The sequence below is a fragment of the Acinonyx jubatus genome, chromosome D3 (genome assembly GCF_027475565.1).
Source record: "Acinonyx jubatus isolate Ajub_Pintada_27869175 chromosome D3, VMU_Ajub_asm_v1.0, whole genome shotgun sequence".
NCBI classification, from domain to species: Eukaryota; Metazoa; Chordata; class Mammalia; order Carnivora; family Felidae; genus Acinonyx; species Acinonyx jubatus.
Window position 1 is genome coordinate 24,245,354 of NC_069392.1, and position 17,240 is coordinate 24,262,593.

The following is a 17,240-nucleotide window of genomic DNA, read 5'->3' on the forward strand; positions in this document are numbered from 1 at the left end:
AATGTGTGACAAGATGATAACATTTTTTTGTGTCTCTCTGTATTTTAACACATGGCACTGTCTTTCGCTTTTCTTACAGTTACGTAATCAAGGTCAAGTGAGGGGAACAAGTGCAGCCAGTGATGAGTGAAGAAGAATCTGACCGGTATCTTGCAGTGTTGACGTTTCCCAGACGTGTGCTTGTGATTATGTACTCACGTGCACAGATTCCCAACCACGTGTGTATATATGTTTGTGTGTGTGTGTGTGTCTGTAGCTGTATATAAGACGCATGTAGAGCTACAGATCAAAACACACACACGTGTATATATGTACATACAAACATACTGAAGGGATTAGTACAATTTCTCCAAAGTACTGTACCTATCTTCAGCAAGAATGCAAAAGAAAATATTTTCAATATATATACCTGGAACAGATTTTAATAATTATCAGAGTAATACCATTAATGGACAAATTGACTGCAATGTAATACTAGCTGGTATGTTTCATAAATGTCGAATTGTGGACCAATACGTGTGTGTGTGTGTGTGTGTGTGTGTGTGTGTGTGTGTGTGTATACACACACAACATCGCCTTTTGTTACTTTTCTGTTCTTTTAAATCCGTCTCTTATAAAATTTTATTTTAGTCTCATAAGCAACAGACTCCCACAGAAAAATTTATTCAACATCTTTTGGTATTCCAATGAATCTGGAATGTAAACTCTGAATGTATTTATACCGATTTATTTCTGGATGGCTATTATCTTAAATTCAAATTGGACAATGTCTGTTAGTAAGGAGTGTAGTTACCTGCCAATTTTTAACTTGTTTGCCCTGAGGGAAAAATCGTTTAAAAAAAAAAAAGTTCCGGTTTTTATTGGATTTTTGTATTTTAAATTTCAAGTATTTTTCTACGTCAAACCTAGCAAAAATGGAGATGACGGCTTGTGATTTATAGTAAACACTATACAATTTTCAGGCTCCTGTTAGGCAAGCAAAGAAATTGATGAAGAAATTAATAGCATTGTAGGCTGCAGGAAAACTTGGAAGTAGAGCATTTCCGCAGAGTCTTGTTTCTGGAATGACTGTTTTCTGAAATTAGAGCTTGGAAACTATGCAAATGATCTCGATTCCTCACAGCTTACGAGGTAGAACACAGATAGTGATGACGGTTTGCTCTTTTCATATTGAAATACACCCTAAGAGAGAAGGCGCCTTTGAGACAGCAGGGAGGGAGGGAGGAATTGGGGGGGCAGCACTGGCCTGTCCGCACACCTTCCTAGGCCGAGGCCCTGCTGAGGGCCTAGCCCTCACTAGAGGTGCTGTCTAGTAGGGCGCCACTGGAACCCGTCACGAGTAAGCGTCACGAACATGCTGGTTAGCAGCCGCGGCCACCTTGTCTTCTTCCTTCTTCCTTCTTCCTTCTTTAAAAAAGGAAACGAAGCTAGGTAAGATCTTTATCGGCTTTCTCTGTCCAAACCCGTTTTCTCCTGTCAGTCCTGGAAGCTTGACTAGAATGATATTGTTGAAGCCTTCCGGTCACAAACCGTCTTCTTTAACCTCTCGTCCCTCCTACAGCACACCGGCCCCTGTGGTCATATCAGTTTGTAATCTGATTTGCTGACAGTCCTGCCCGCCCCGCTTCTCGTTTGCCCACACGCCCTGTGTCCCCACCGAGGCGGTGGCAGTGACTCGGACCAGGGTGTTTAGGATCACTGCCGCACCCACGATGCCCTGTTAGCCTTGGCTACGGACCCCACGTTGCATATGTCCTCCGTGTACTCAGGATCAAGACTGATGTTTACTCTCTGGGCACTGTTGTAAGATAGGTGTTGTCAAAGCATAATCATTTTTGTCTGCAAAGTGTTTGGTGCAAGGAAGATTATTGCTAATTTTGTGAAATAAAGAGTCTCGCCCTCTCCTTTTAACGGACTTAACTCTCTGTAGCATCACCAGGAGCTGGGGCGCACATGGAAATGAGAGCCCAGCGCATGGATTCTAATGTTTTTCTAACAACTGTGGAGATTTGAGGGAATGCGTGGTGAATGTAAAATATCTAGTTTACTTGGCAGTCTCTTGTGTAAATTACAGTAAAACAAAGTAAATGAAATTTAAACAAAAAATAAATTTGATCACAAAATGCCACTGTGTGCTTGAGTGGTTGTTTCCCTGATGCCCCGTCTGGTTCAGACCACCGTGGACCACTTCTCTGCCGTTTTCTCAACAATTGTCTAATTGGCGGCACTACCACTCTGGGAAAAATAAGGAAAAGATGTGGGTTTTTTTTTTAATTTTTCACTGCAAACTCGTCCTTGAAATGTGCCTGTGCCACATTGAACTGTTAGGTTTGGTTTCTTAATTTTCTGCCTTTAAAAGCTAAGCAGTAAACTGAAGAAGGGTTATTATTGGTCTCCGAGGTTCTTTAAAAATTACATTTCAAGGGGACAAATACAGAGAACGCGTAGTATTTCCAAAAGCACTCAGTAAAGATTTTGTCATCAGTCTGATGGTTTCAAGATGGCGGCTTTTTGGTTTGGGGCAGTGCTTCACAAACTCTCTTAGGACTTCGCCATTTCCACTCTCCTGCTTCTGGACGCCTCGCAGCTATTTTCCTGTGGTCTCGCCTTACACTCTAGAGCCGCTCAGCGTCAGCAGAGGTGGCCGGCCACACGCGTGGATGCATGTAGAGTGTTATGTTTCCGAATGTTCTTTTCCGAGGTGACCTTCTTAGTGTGTTATCTCAGACTTCGTGTCTGCACTCGCGGGGCCGGTCTGCCGTTCAGGATGCTGAGCGGCAGGGCTCAGTGAAGGCACCCAGGGGAGTAAATGCCACAGCCCGGCGTGGGAGATAGGCGCGTGCACAGCTGATTACAGCTCGGTGCAATAACGGAGCGAGCGCTTAGACCTCGCCCGCTTCGTACAGACGACAAAGCAGACGTTCGGGTTCAAGGCAGCTGAGCAGGTGCCCGGGGCCCGAGGAGCCCAGAGTGCCGCGCTCGGGCCAGTGCTGCCAACAGCGGGCCTGGGGTCAGGCGCACCCCTCCCGGCCGCTCGCTGAGCCCTGGAGCGCCCAGCTGCAGAGTGCTGAGGGTCAGCTGAGGTGTCGCATCCCCGAGCGTGTGGTGCGCCCTCGTCGGTGTGATCGCTCCCTTCTTCTTCCGTTCATTTCCCTCCTGGTTGATCTGAAATCACTGTGGACCCAACACCTGGCTTTTCCAAAGCTCACCTCTCTCTCCCCTTGCCAACTTGCTAAGCTGGATGGTTTCGCAGCCCAGCCTCCTCCTGACGTCTCTGAGGAAGGAAGAGACACTTTACTGACAGTTGCTCTGTTCATCTCTCAGCAGCTGCACCGATGGGGTCAGTGTGGGATTCCCTGTTCTTGACCATTTGGAAGGAGAAAGTTCTGCCTGTTCTTAGACCCTGAGATCTGATATCATGAGAGCCACCGAATGTTACAGTGTTTTAGGACTTCTGAGTTTTTTCAGGTTGTCCACACTGGCAAGTGTAGTTTTAGAGACTGCCGAGGTCGGGGGAGGGAGGGAAGGTGCTAGGGGACAGGTTGAAGATTGTCCCTCCGAGCTCGGGGCATCTATTGCCGACAGAGTGCTTCCCGGGAACCCCGCCAGTGTCACTTGAGGTTATGTCCTCTGACTTGGAAATGTGAAGCAACAGCCGGTCTCTTCAAAACCAGTTCTTCAACCAGATTGGGTGGGGAAAAAGTAGAAATTGCAGTTATTCCAGAGCTGCCTCTCACAAGGCCGTGTCATCTGAGGCCACGCTGAGCATTTGAAGCCGTGCTCGGCAGCTGGAGGCCCCTGGTGCTCTGATGCCCGGCCCTTTCTTCCTTCTGGAAGTGCCATGTTGTCAGCCTGTTGTTTAAGGAATTCAGAACTGCTTGCCTCCACTGCTTCCTGGCTTCCTCGTGTATGTAAACCAGGGGTTCCCAGCCCTGGCGGCCCGAGAGTCACGGAAGCCTTGAGAAGCGTCGGCTGCCCACCGGTCGCCTTTCTCTGGCTTGGCTGCGGTGTGTCCCGTGTTCAAGGGACAGGGAACAAGAGCTGAGAGGATGCCCACTCTCTTCCTGGGGGATCACTGAGAAAACCACTTGGTCTCCGTGCGGCCAGCCTTCACCCTGGCGTGGTCTCCGCAGCAGTCCTCACCCCTCGCTTGGCACCTGCAGGCTCCACGCTGCCCTAATCGGGGAATTGACGCTTCACCTTCTGTGCCTGGATGGTTTGCATCCCAGGTGAGCTCGGGACCTCAGCCCGGGCAGGGGCCACAGCCGTCCCCCGCCCCACCCTGTCCCTTGTTGCCTCCTTCCCTGTGAGAACTTGGACTCTGAGACTTCCCGGTCTGCCCACAGCAGATGCCTGCCCGCCCTGTGCAAGGGTCCCTTTGGAGCCCTTGGGGGGAGGGGAGCGCAGCCCCCAAGCCCGTACGCTCCGTTCCTGCCCTCGGAGAATGAAAGTGTGGCAGCTAGCTGCCACAGGAGGTGGTGGTTCTGGAAGCTGACGGTAGTGAGTGTGGCAAGAGGACAGAGGAGGGAGCTCCAGGCCCACGTTTCCTCCCCTCTTCGGACCTCTAAACCGGAGTTTTGGTCGACTCTTGCACTTCCAGGAGTCTTCGGCCGAATCCGCGTCTGTCCTCCTCTTCCCAGATGTATGCTCTTCTGTCCGTGACCTGCATCACTGACGGCGCTGCCCGAGCCAGGGACCCTAGTTGGTCACCGAGTCTCAAAAGTGCTCACAGACGCCTGTGAAATCCTGCTCCTCTCATACGGCCTAGTCCAGGCTGTGCTCTGATGAGCCACCCTCTTATCTAGCGCAGGGGTCCGTCAGCTTTCTGCAAAAGGCTGGGTGGTGACCATTTTAGGCGTTACAGGGTCATGCGGCATATCACAGCCATTCTCCTCTGCCCTGGCAACGCAGAAACAGCCACAGGCAGTCTGTAAACAAATCTGTGTGTTCTGACAAAACTTTACTTACACAAATAGGCAGCCGGCTGGATTTGGCCACTGACACCGTAGTTTGCCAAGCTCTGGTCTAGAGCACGGACGCATACCCTTAATCAGGCTGTGCTGGACGTGACTTTTCTAGAAGACCCCGGACGGTGCCGCACCCCTGCTCCGACACCCGCGTGGCTCCCAGAGGCCCAGGAGACCAGTGCAGCCAAAGCCCATGACCAGCGAGAGGCTCATTCTGCTGTTGGTAAAGTGGGGCCCACGATACTCCTCTGCCTCGTGGCCGTTGGATGGTCAGGCACGGGTGGAAGGGACTGAGCTGCTGTCTGCTCTGCATAGTGTGGATGTCGTCCACAGAAAGAGCTCAGCCTGGGAAGACAGTTGCTGTTGTTTGCCATCAGACTCCCAACCGGTACCAACTGAAAGTTGAAGGGCAGAGCTGTGACGCGCTAACAAAAGCTGCTGGTGTTCGGGATACAGTGAAGATAATGCTGCTTAGCTAAACTTCTCAACTGGCATGTTTTAACATCACTGTCTGTCGTCTGTCGTCCAGGAAGTACCATCTGTGGCCGCTAAGCTAAATGCTACACCCCTGGAAAAGCTCACAGATGCCCTCCACGTTTTCCGTGATTGAGATTTGGCTCTCTGGATACCACTGCGGACAGGTTAACCAGAGCTTGGCTTCGTGACCCCCTAATGGGGCGCGGTAAAGCCGGGCCCTTGCCCAGAAAAGCAGCCCTGTTTCCCAGAGTCCGTGACACTCGACCTTGGGTCGACTCTGTTTACTCCTGGAATTTCTGAGAAGCAGTAAAGCACCGTGACATGCCTCTGCCTCGTTGATCCCTTATATATTCTGACACCACCTGCTAATCAGTCGATGGCGGAATTGCCTTGCGCTGCAGACTGAGGGAGGTTCATGAAGTGGAACGGAGGAGTGGCTTACAGTGTTTATTAATGTATGTGCTAAACAAAAGCTTCGCCTCTGGGCATCCCGTTGCACGCTGGCTCCCTGCAGCCTGGAATACTGATGGCATGTTGTCGCAACACTGACTCCATTTTCCCATGGCCTGGGAAGCCCTGAAACCACTCAGCCTTACCAAGAGGTTCTGTGAGTGTTTTGTAGCCATCGCTCCAAAATGTCATTCCCAGAGAGGCACCGTGTAGGACAAGAGACTTCTCCCAAGCAAGGCCGGAGGGAGGCTTAGAATCGGGCCCCGAACAGCCGCGCACAGACCACGCACAGGCCCCCTCGTTCCTTTCTTTAGATGAGGCGTTGGCAAACCTTCTCCCTAAAGGGCCGTATGGTAAATACGTTGGATTTTGGGGCCACGCAGACTCTGTCGCAGCTACTCAAGTCTGCCTTTGTAGCACGGAGGTAGCCTTAGACGTAATGTAAACGGGTGAGTGTGGTGGGGTTCCAATAAAACTTTATTTACACAAACAGGTGGGGGGCTGGAGGTGGCCGGCAGAGCCGGGGTTCTAACCCAGGGGGCTGCACCAGAGTCACTCCTAACCGCTGCCCGTCCTGCCCCCTGTCTTTCAGGACCCGCCGAGTCCCATGCCTGTGGCATTTACCAAAGGTCGAGGGAAGGAGCCGCCATAATGATAGAAATTCTGTTGAGGACCCTTTGTTCTTAAACACCACTTAGGAGCACCCTTCCATAACTGATTCTTCCCAGAGCCCAGAGCCAAGAAAACGTTTTTTCCTAGAACGTGTCCGGTTTCCCCCTCGGTCTGGGGTGTCAGGCAGCTCCCATGTTGCACCTTATGTCCAACGGAGGCAGCCTCTTTAGGCAGGGCTTCCTGGTTATAACTCCTTCACCCCCATCCCCCCCCCCCCCCCCCCCGCCTCCCAACACACACACCCCCGCTCTCAGCCCTCCTGCTTGGTTTCTGTGACGGTGCTGTGAAAATTGAGGGTTTGTGGTTCTCCATACCCATACCACCTCCGAGTGCTCGGGGGGCGAGGAGGGGGGGGAAGAGATTTAGTGATAATTCTGAAATGCGTGTGGAAACACAAACAATGTCTGCAACGTGGAGGTGAGAAATCAGAGCTGCAATCACTCCTCAGCTGCAGGAAATCTCTCGGCCTGTGAACATCTGGAAGGGAGCCACCGGGGTTGTTTTGTTAACGTGGTGGGATTGTGGGTAGCTCTCCCCCACCCCGACCCCCTGAACCGTCTTCAGTGTTTAACTTCACAGGAGAACCTTACTGAAAAAAACTCTTTTTTGTAATGCGCGAGGCCTCGAGAACCCTTCCCCGTCCGCGAATGCCCAGCAGTGCCTTCTATCACTGGGGATAAGATCATCTGGTGGCCCATGAGCTCACTGCTCTTCCGAGGCGTGTGCCAGAAAGCCGTCTGGGGGGGTGGGGGAGGATTTCAGGATTCCTCCTGGCCCCTTCCGAGCCCGACAGGCTCAGATTTTCCACTTGTGCGATTGAGGTCAGCGCCTGCATTCCGGCTGGCGGGCTCCCCGCACATGCAAGCCCCAGGCTTCCAGCGGGGGCTTCTCCCACTCGCCCTGGAATTCACCCTCCCCCCACCTCCCCCACCCCGGTCGGTCGTCTCGATCCCCAGGCTGTGTGTGTGTGTGTGTCTGGGGGTGCTCTACCGGTGACTGAGGACAGCCTGGCCCAGCCCTGGCTCTGGGCCACCAGGATGCAGTGCTGGTTTGCTCAGGCCTTTTGGCCAGGATGCAGCCCCTGTGTTTGCTCAGGCCTTTGTGTGAGTCGGCAAGAGTCGTCTGGCCAGGCGAGAAACAGGGGGATTACTGTTGCTTGCGAAGAACTTTGTTCCCTTCCTTGTCAGCCTCCCCAGAGAACGTGGAGCTTGGCAACCACGACCGCTGCCATTGGGTTTTACTAATGGTCGCTGCTGCTGTCTCTCCGAGAGGCCACGCCGGACAGGGGGTTTCGGCGTCCGACGACTGTGTTCCGAGTCGGCCACGTCCGCTTACTGCAACGGGCCAGTGAGTGAGTCTCGGCCCCCCTGAACCTCTGTGAAGGTTGGGGTACTAACACCAGCGTGGAGTGTGGCCATGAGACAGGAAATGTGTAAGTAATGGGTGAAAGTCTCTGCAGCATCGGATTTACCCCTTCATTGGTCTCCTACTAGTCATTGAGGGCAACCAGCCCATCCCAGTTCACCCAGGAGAGAGGAGTTTCCTGGGAGGCTGGACTGGGACAGTCCTGGGCTTAGTTTGGCCAGGACTTCGTTTGCCCTGCGCTTTAGTTAGGACAATTGGTCACCTTATTTTCAGCCCCAAATGTCCACATTCTTTAAGCCAGCAGCACTCATTTAAAAGCAAGTACAAAAGCTGAACTAACATTTTTTAGGAGACAAGCAACTTCCTTTTGTAGCCTGATGTGCCCCCAAACCAGCCGCCTAATCCTTTCTCCAGCCTTCATTAGGGCGCAAAAGTTTCCCATGTAAGGGGTGCTGATTGGGTGGAGGTTGGTCTCTGATCAGGTGCCGGCCGGGAGGGCCCGGCAGCATTTTGCCCAGGCAGGGCCATTCGTGGGGGAGAAAGCGGGTCTCTCCTCCACCTGCACATTCCCTGCTGCGGCCCACACTTGCACCCTGACACCGCCCCTGGGGAGAGTCGGGCGTTCTCACATTTCCCGATCCTTGAGGACACTAGGGCACACACAGGTCAAGAAGCTGCCCTCAGCTGAAAAGAGACGGGGCTTCCTGCAGGAAGGGCTGGCTCCAAAAGGAAGGTTGATTGAGTCATTCCATCTTTGCTTTGAGGACAGAGCCAAACCTCCTCCCTGTGCCCGAGAGGCCCTGAGTGTCGGGCCTGGCCACCCCATCCATCCTGGCCCCTCGCCTCTGTGATCCGGCATCTCGTGAGCAAAGCCCACGGTGTCCTCTAGGCCTGGAGTCCCTTCCCCTCCCCCCTTCCTTCTTCCACCTCAGCCGGGGGTCCAGGTCCTCAAAGACACTTCCCCTGACCGCCCGATGAGGCCAGCATCCCTAAGGGCAGGTGCCAGGAGCACCCGCCACTGTTGTGGTCTCAGGGCCTGCCCACCGCGCAGTCCCATGCTCCACAGATCTGTTTGGAGTGAATGGAGCCGAGGAGCCCCAATTCAACCCCTCTCCTCCCGTGCCTTTTGTGTGGAGCAGCCACACAGTCTCCCTTAACCACTGACCGTCCACCGTTCCCCTGCCCCTGCCCGCAGCACGGCTGAGGCCCCTTCCACCCCGATCCCCTCCCATCCTTGGCGAGGAAATATTTCTGTTTTATGACTAACTCTGCTCCTCATTTCTCTCGCGTTATCTTAATGAATTAACTGGGTCCCCATCGTTCCCCCGGCCCCCCGTGGTTTATGTGCTGTACGACGATATCTGCGATCTTAGTCAACCCCACGCAGTTGTTGTGCTGGTTCCTATTACAGTAATTGGCATAAACTTTATTCTTTTGCAGAGAGATTTTTTGGCCCGCTGAGACTGCATAACCATCTGCCATAAATTGAGACTAGTACGGCTTATTTTGGTGAATGCAAAATTGGATCCCATTCTTTACTCTGTGGCTTGATTCAACTTCCAGATGGTTAATCCACATGAAGTAATAGGAATGCACCACAACTCTGCTTAGCTGAAGATGGAGACGTAATATTTATTTGCCGATGTGGAGGCCTCCGAACGCTGCCCTGTCGGGATGTCGATACATAACACAGCAGCACAGAAATGTCAGCTTGTTTCATAGGAGCGACAGCCTTCCTCCGAGTTGCCATGGGGGGACCCCTGGATGTCTTTTTTTTTTTTGGTCTGCCCTTGACCTAATCTCAAGAGGTTTTGTTCTCTCCTGGGCTGTTTCTTATCAGCTCTGTCTGCCCGTGTAGCCGGCTTCGCATCTGCTTTGACTTTAGTGCCTGTGACATTTTCATTAATACTTCTCCAAGGTTGAGCCTTTACTTCAAATATCCTGCAGCTCACGGAAGCCGTAGCTCAGCTGTGCCCAGCTAGGGGCCGCCGGGAAATTTGGCTCCGCTTCATCGACAAGCTCGGTCTTCTCCGCCCAGTTGGGCTCGTCAATCCATTTTCATTTTTGCTTCTCCCCAACATTAGCCTGCCACGCTGGGAATGCCTGAAGGGGATCGAGGTCAGCAGATTCGGGGTGCTTAGACCCAACTGGCACTTTTACACCCAAGACCGGCTCCTGTGCCTGGATTACCTGCCCCCGGGCCAGCCAACCTTGCCCGTGCAAACTCCCCACCTACCTCAGGGATGACTGGGGCTCAGGGCCTCCGGTCAGCTCCCACGAGACCCTGTGGACCGCCTACATCTCAATCACCTGGGGTTGCGTTTTAAAAATGCAGACTCCTGGGGCGCCTGGGTGGCTCAGTCGGTTGAGCGTCCGACTTCGGCTCGGGTCATGATCTCATGTGGGTTGGAGCCCCGCGTCGGGCTCTGTGCTGACAGCTCAGAGCCTGGAGCCTGCTTCCGATTCTGTGTCTCCCTCTCTCTGCACCTCCCCTGCTCGTGCTCTGTCTCTCTCTGAGTCTCAAAAAATAAATAAATGTTAATAAAAAAAATTAAAAACAAAAATAAAATAAAAATGCAGACTCCTGGGGGCGCCTGGGTGGCTCAGTCGGTTGAGCGTCTGACTTCTGCTCAGGTCACGATCTCATGGTCTGTGGGTTCAAGCCCCGCGTCGGGCTCTGTGCTGTCAGCTCAGAGCCTAGAGCCTGTTTTGGATTCTGTGTCTCCTCCTCTCTCTGCCCCTCCCCCACTTGCACTCTGTCTGTCTCTGTCTCTCAAAAATAAAAACTTCAAAAAAAAAAAAAAAAGATTTAAAAATGCAGACTCCTGGGCCGAGGGAGACCAACCGTGCCAGTTTGCTCAGAATTATGCTGGTTTAGTGCTGGAGTCCTGCGTCCCGGGGAAAACCCTCAAGTCTGGGCAAATGGGGACAGTCAGTCACCTTACGTGGGCCGTACCCCGGCCCTGCAGAATGAGAACCTTTGAGGTCTCAGGCCCAGGGTTCTGCATTTGCATCAGTTTCCAGCAGTGATTCTGGTGCGCACCTGAACTTGGGGACCAGGGCAGGGAGCCACAAGTGCCCGCAGAGCCCATGTTTTCTCGCTTGTGTGCTTGGCACAGAGTGGATTATAGGACATTTTGCATGAATTTAGCACCAGATACCATCATCGTTTACTTCTGTGGAGTGTTTGCCTCCCTGCCGGCCGTGAGACCCTCAGGAGGAGAGGTTCTGCCCCGTTCGTTCACTTGTGCATTCTTAGTTCCCAGCTCTGTGCCTGGCCTATAGTCGACACTCCAAACAAACTGGAGGAATAATTAGATACAAGCAAATAGCCATGGTAGGGAAAGTGACCCAGACCTGTTTCCCACGTACTTTTCCAAAGTTCTGGGATGGACTTGATTAGAAATGAGATCAAGGACATTCTAGTTAGGGCAGGAATTAGATCTAGGATTTTTTTTTTTTTTTTTTAAGGGAATGAAAACCTTAGAAGTCCCAAGATGGAACAAATAAGGAATTAGATCTAAGAAATTCTAAAATGGAATGGAGTGGAACTGTGAACGTTCTAAGACGGGATTGCTGTTTCTTCCTTGATCGTCCTGGGAGCTTCTGTAGGCAGAATGAACAAGAGGCCGGATGCCTTGTACCTGACTGTCACAGCTTGACATCCCTGAGTGCCTTCAAATGTTTTAAGTCTGCGTCTCCCCAGATAATCAGAGCTGTGCACGAAGACTTACTCATGTGTGAGATCTCCAGGCTGGGGAGCCGGGTGGGGGTTGTGGGGAGCAGGGACCAGGGAGCCCAGAAAATAAGCTGAGCCAAGGGGAAAGGAGTGGGAACTAGTATCTGGCCCCAGCAGGATCTCAGCACCAGGATCCTTCACTCCTCCACGGGCTCCACGTGACCTCCCCCTCACCTGAGCGCCACCCCTGGTGTGACTCCAAGTTGCCCGGGTGCCTCAGGGTAACAGACCTGCCACCTCCTCTGTCTGATAAAGATGGAAAGGCTCTCCTCTTCTCTGGATTGTGGTGCAAACACAAAGGATTGTTTGCATGGGGTTTTGTCTGTGAGCACGCCGCCCTAGCCTCAGGATCCTGGTCCCACAGCCTGCTCGGGATCAAGCTGGCAAGAGGGAGCAGATGCAAAGAGTAGAGTCTGCGACTCTAGGAGCCAGGCGATCACCTTCCGGGATTGAACTCGCCTGTGCGAACCCACTGGATTTAGTGGCCGTCAGCGTGCTTGTTCAAGTGCATCAAGGCCCCAGCGACAGGCTGCAGTGGAAAGAAGCTGGAACAGCCAAAGAGGAGACCTGGCTCAACGCCCCACTCCCTGACTGGGTCAAGTGCGTCTCTCCCTCTCCACTTCAGATTGTGTGGGCTCCACCTTCAAAATAGGTCCAGAATCCCGACCCTTCTGAACCTCGTCCATCACGACGACGCTGACCTGGCCCAGCCACCATCCTTTCTTCCTGGGAGGTTGCTCCAGACCTTCCTACCTGGCCCCTTCCCCTCCCACAGAGGAGCCAGAGGGCTTCTTTAAGTATCAAACAGGTCACATCCCTCCTCTGCTCAAAGCCCTGCCATGGAACTCAGACGGAAGTACAGATTCCCTCTACTCTGACCCTCTTTCTGCCCTCACCCCTCCTAGGCCTCTCCCTCAGTCCACTCCAGCCACACTGGCCTCCTGCTGGCTGCTTCCCCAACACTCCAGGCAACTCGCCTCAGGGCCTTTGCACTGGCTGCTTCTGCTGTCTGGAACACTCTTCCACTCCCACAGCTCCTGTTCCCTTTTCAAGGGGGCTTTCCCAGGCTAACTCATATAAAACCAGGCCCTGTGCCTATGTGTCATAGTTCTTTATCCTTCACAGCACTTATGCGTGTGTGTGTATACTGCTCGTCTCTCCCAGCTGGACTAGAAGTTCCACGAGCGTCCATTTTTCCCTATCCCCAGTTCCCGGAGCCAGGTGTGGTTTGTATAAGGTTCTCAGGACGCATTTGCAAATGCAAACGTTTCTCCCATGTTACACTAGGCTGGCGACTCTCAGCGAACCACACGGTGGTTGCAAAGATCACAGTATAACCGAACAGGGCCGTCCAAATGTAATGACGGCCATTAGCATCTCTCTACCCCAGAGCAGCGATTCTGGAGCGTTCTGTGTCATCGGAGCGCAATTAAGCATATGGCACTGCTTCTTCCAGGCCATACATCCGATTCCGAGCTTCCTCGACGGCTCTGGTTTCTTTCTTTTCCCCCTGTAACAACAAACCTGGATCCACCATCGGGCGGGCCCCGTGGTCTGGATCCCAGGGGAGTGCTGGGGAATGAGATTCATACTACCAGGATTTAATCCTGAGACATTGGGCTATATATCCAGTGGCGATTTCCTGGATTTTGCAGCCAACATAAATAACAAGGAGAGGACTCCCGCTGCGTGATGTGCGATGCGTCCTGCTAGTCTGGGGCAGGAAGTTGCCCAGCCTGGGCTGTTATTGACAGACCAGGCGGGGCCTCCCTACGAAATCAGCGGTGCTGCACCCCACCCCACCCCACCCCACCCCACCCCCACCCAGTGCCAGACCACTCACTGGCCTTGTTCGTTCTTCCAGGAGGGCTGGGCACCGTGGAAAGCTTTCTCAGGGTGGGAAGAAGTTTAGAGACCGACGGCAGAGACGAGAATTAAGACACGTATTTGGCACCCCGTTCCGCTGTGCAGTGAAATTCCTTTTTCGTATGTACAAGTCTGCAAGTCCCATCTCTCCCATCGGACTGTGAACTTTCGAGAGGTGAGGTCTGTGCTGCAGGCGGCCAGCTCGTGGAAAGTTGGAAGTCATCTGTGGTACCTCATTTTTATAGAACAGATAACTAAAGAAAGAAACCAAAGTGTCTAGCAAGGCAGGCTTAGAAATAACCTACATGTCCATCCGTGGGGAAATGGACAGATAACATAGCGGGTGGTCACGCGATGGAATATTATACAGTAGTTAAAAGGAGGGAGCTGCCTCTATACTTACCAGCAAGGATGAGTCTTGAAAATTAGTATTGATGGAGAAAAAAAATGCGACAATGATGAGAAGATGATGTCTCTTACGTTCATTTAAAAACTACCTATTCAAGGCATCCTTCTTTGTTCTTGGATACATAAACATGTACATAAACGGGTGACAGGTGTCCTGGGAGGATGCAACTACATTAAAAATGTGATGGCCCATTTCTGTGGTAGCAGGAAGGGGAATGGATTGGTGGGGAAGTTCTGTCCAGACTGATGATAATGTTGAGTACTCCTGGATGAGTGTCCTTGAGGGAATCCATTAATTCCTGTGCACCTGTCAATCAAAAATAAGTCAGTGAGTTGAGCCCTGCATTGGGTATAGAGATTACTTAAAGAAAAATGTTCAAAAGGGGCGCCCGGGTGGCTCAGTCGGTTAAGCACCCAGCTCTTGATATCGGCTCGGGCTCTGTGATGACAGCATGGAGCCTGCTTGGGATTCTCTCTCCCTCCCTCTCTCTCTGCCCCTCCCCGCCTCTCAAAATAAATCAACAGACATTTAAAAAAATATATTCAAAAATAAGTCAGGCTCCCAATGTCCCCCAGCCTACGGTGGCACAGTCCGGGCCTGGCTTCCATGAGCCTCAATCTGCCTCCTCTGTGGGAGTTGAATACCTGTTCAATTCCCAAGACTTGTGCATTCATAAAACCAATGTAGGGGAGTTTCCTTGGCCAAAAAAAAAAAAAAAAAAAAAAAACGATGCTTTACGGAATCCTGAATATAAAAACCCACCTCCTAGTGGGTCCTCCTGTCTCCCTGTGAGATTCTGCTGATCCCTTAATTTGCATGTGTCTGTTGCTTTTGCTGTTCGGTCTGCTACAGGAATCTGGTCAGCTGTAGCACCCCATTCCTTGGAGGTCTCCTTTTCCCTGGCCATGACTCAGGTTTCCCCTTGGTTGTTGGTTGGGTTTTTGTTTTTGTTTTTGTTTTTTTTCCTTCTCTTTATCCGACCCACGTCTCTCGAAAATAGCTTCTCTGTGCCACTAGCTCTGCTGGGTGGGATCCAAACATCAATGCAAGATCATCCCTCCCCTCAAGGGGGATTCAAATCGAACGCTCCCCCTTCCTTAGGCAGGTCACCAAACATAAGGCAAGGGTCAGGGGTGGAGAAGCGGGGATGCCCGAAGGAGAGGTCCTCTGTTCCAAGCAGGAACTCTCATAAAGGCCCCTGACACCCAGGCACGCATGCAGAGGGGTGGGTGGACGGAAGGCGGAGGGAAGCGAAAACCGACTGCGTTTGTAAGAACGCTGGAAGGGCCTGGAAGTCCACATTCCATTTCAGAGACGGCAGATCTTTCCTCCTGTCTGCAGCCCTCAAGGACTGGCTCTGTGCGTTTGGGGAAAGGAGGGCCCCAGCTGGGAGTCCACACAGGTTGAGACAATTAGGAGGATAATTCGGGCTGAGTCATCTCGGCAGAGGCCAGGAGGAGAGTGTCGGGTGGGTGGGGTCCCCAATCAGCGTAATTGCTCCAGACTCCTGCTTCTCTTTGACACAGCAGTAAAATAAGTTAATCCACGGCTTGCAAAGGGTTGAGTCGGCTCATGCAACGTGGCATTAACGGCGAAATCTGCCTGAATCTGACACCCGGGTGGCCTGGCGGGGACCCCATCCTGGGCCAGGAAGCGGGGAACGTACTGGGGAAACCAGGCCTGTTCTATCCCTGCCCTGAGTCTCCGTGCCCAGATAGGGAAAACGGGAATAAGGCTGTCTTCTGTCAGTTCTAAGAAATCCCCCCCCCCCCCCCCCCGCCAACTCTCCATTTTAATAGCTGTAAAATTGGGATGTGGTTTACAACCGATCATGTCCCAGATTTGGTGAAATACGGTGCTAAGAAGAAACAAAAAAGAAAAAGAAGCATCAGTACAGGTGACGGCGTGCTGCCTCTGTGCCTCCAGGAACTCTCCAGTTTAATCGTCTCAACACCCCTATGAAACGAACGTTGATTTCGTGCCCGTTTTATGGATGGAAGAACTGAGGTTCCGAGGTGATTCTCACACCCGAGTTTCCAAGGCCAGCAAGCAAGGGATGTAAAATCTGGCGAAGTGGGTTTTTTGGATGCTTACGCGCGCACCCGTTAATTTGAAGATAGCGCGTTTGAATTTTCAGCTTGGTGCCTGATGCATGGTGGGCACTTGATGGTTTCTACCGTACCAGGCTGGCGAGCATAGCACCGCCAGGCACATGGAGGTCCGAGAAACGCTTGCTGCCTGCCGGACTAGATGGCCATAATCGATGACTCAGGTTTCCGGAAGTTTACAGAAGTTTCAAGTTTACAGAAACTTACGATTCCTGTAATCGATGCCCTGCCAACGTGTCCTGGCCCACCCGGGAGGTCACCTGCACACGGCGGCTGCACTCTCTGGCCAGGTGAGCGAGCAGGCTGGCTGGACACGCTGCGCAGTTAACCATCCGCCCCGGCCCCACCCCAGGAGCAGCCTTCGTCAGAGCAGGATGGGCCTTGGGGGATAAATACCCCAGCTCCCTCGTCTCTCAGGCGGGGCACCGCGAGTGTCATCTGTACAACCTCCCAGAGGGCCCCCCCCCACAGTGGTACCCCACGCCGTAACGCATCGTTCATCGGCTTTCCTCTTCTCTCACGTCCCCGCTCCCCGCTCCTGTTCTACTTCCTGGACCACCTGCCAGACAAGGTGCTGACCCCCAAATCCCTGCCTCGGGGTCTGCTTTTGGGGGAACCCAGACTGAGAATGTCTAGCGGCTGGCCAGCGTTGGGGGGTGTCAAAGGAATCGAATGATAATCCAGGAGACCCACCGGGAGGACGAGGGGGGGCCAGGCCCTGAGACAACCATCGGCAGACCACTGCACAGGATGGCCGGTTCTGGAGCGGGGGTGCTGCTCAGCCCAAGGCTCTGCCGAGGGTGCAGACACGGCCACAGTGGCAAAAAGACGAGGAATCCAGTGTGCATCTGTCACCGGCTTCTGTGTGCAGGGCTGGGGCTGACGTCGGGGTGAGGCCCGTGCCGGCCCTCACAGACACTTAGAAGTTACTGCAACCCTGCTCGGGGCTCAGCTCACCTGGGTTTGGATCCCAGCTCTGTGGCTTTCCCGCTCTGTGACCTTGGACGGGTCCCATGCCCTGTCTGAGCCTCACTTGTCTCATCTGCGCGATGGGGGTGATAAAGGCCTCTGTGTCACGGGTTGCTGAAAGGAGGCATCGAAATAATGTATAATAAATAAAATACCTCACACAGAGCCGAGTACGGAATAACCCCCCCCCCCCCAACTATGCGGGCTGAGGATGCAGG

The 17,240-nt window shown here is 52.8% G+C and overlaps 1 protein-coding gene across 2 annotated transcripts in view; it reads left to right on the forward strand.

Moving 5' to 3' along the window:
- The window catches only part of PITPNB (phosphatidylinositol transfer protein beta), a 62,863-nt gene extending 61,467 nt beyond the window's left edge, over nucleotides 1-1,396 (forward strand). For both annotated transcript variants that reach the window (XM_053206484.1, XM_053206483.1), the window contains one exon: nucleotides 80-1,396. Coding sequence is in view for 1 of the 2 variants with exons in the window: in XM_053206483.1 (XP_053062458.1) it covers nucleotides 80-130 (51 nt within the window). In the remaining variant the exon portion in view is untranslated. The remainder of the gene's footprint in view (nucleotides 1-79) is intronic.
- The last annotated feature ends 15,844 nt before the right edge of the window (nucleotides 1,397-17,240 follow it).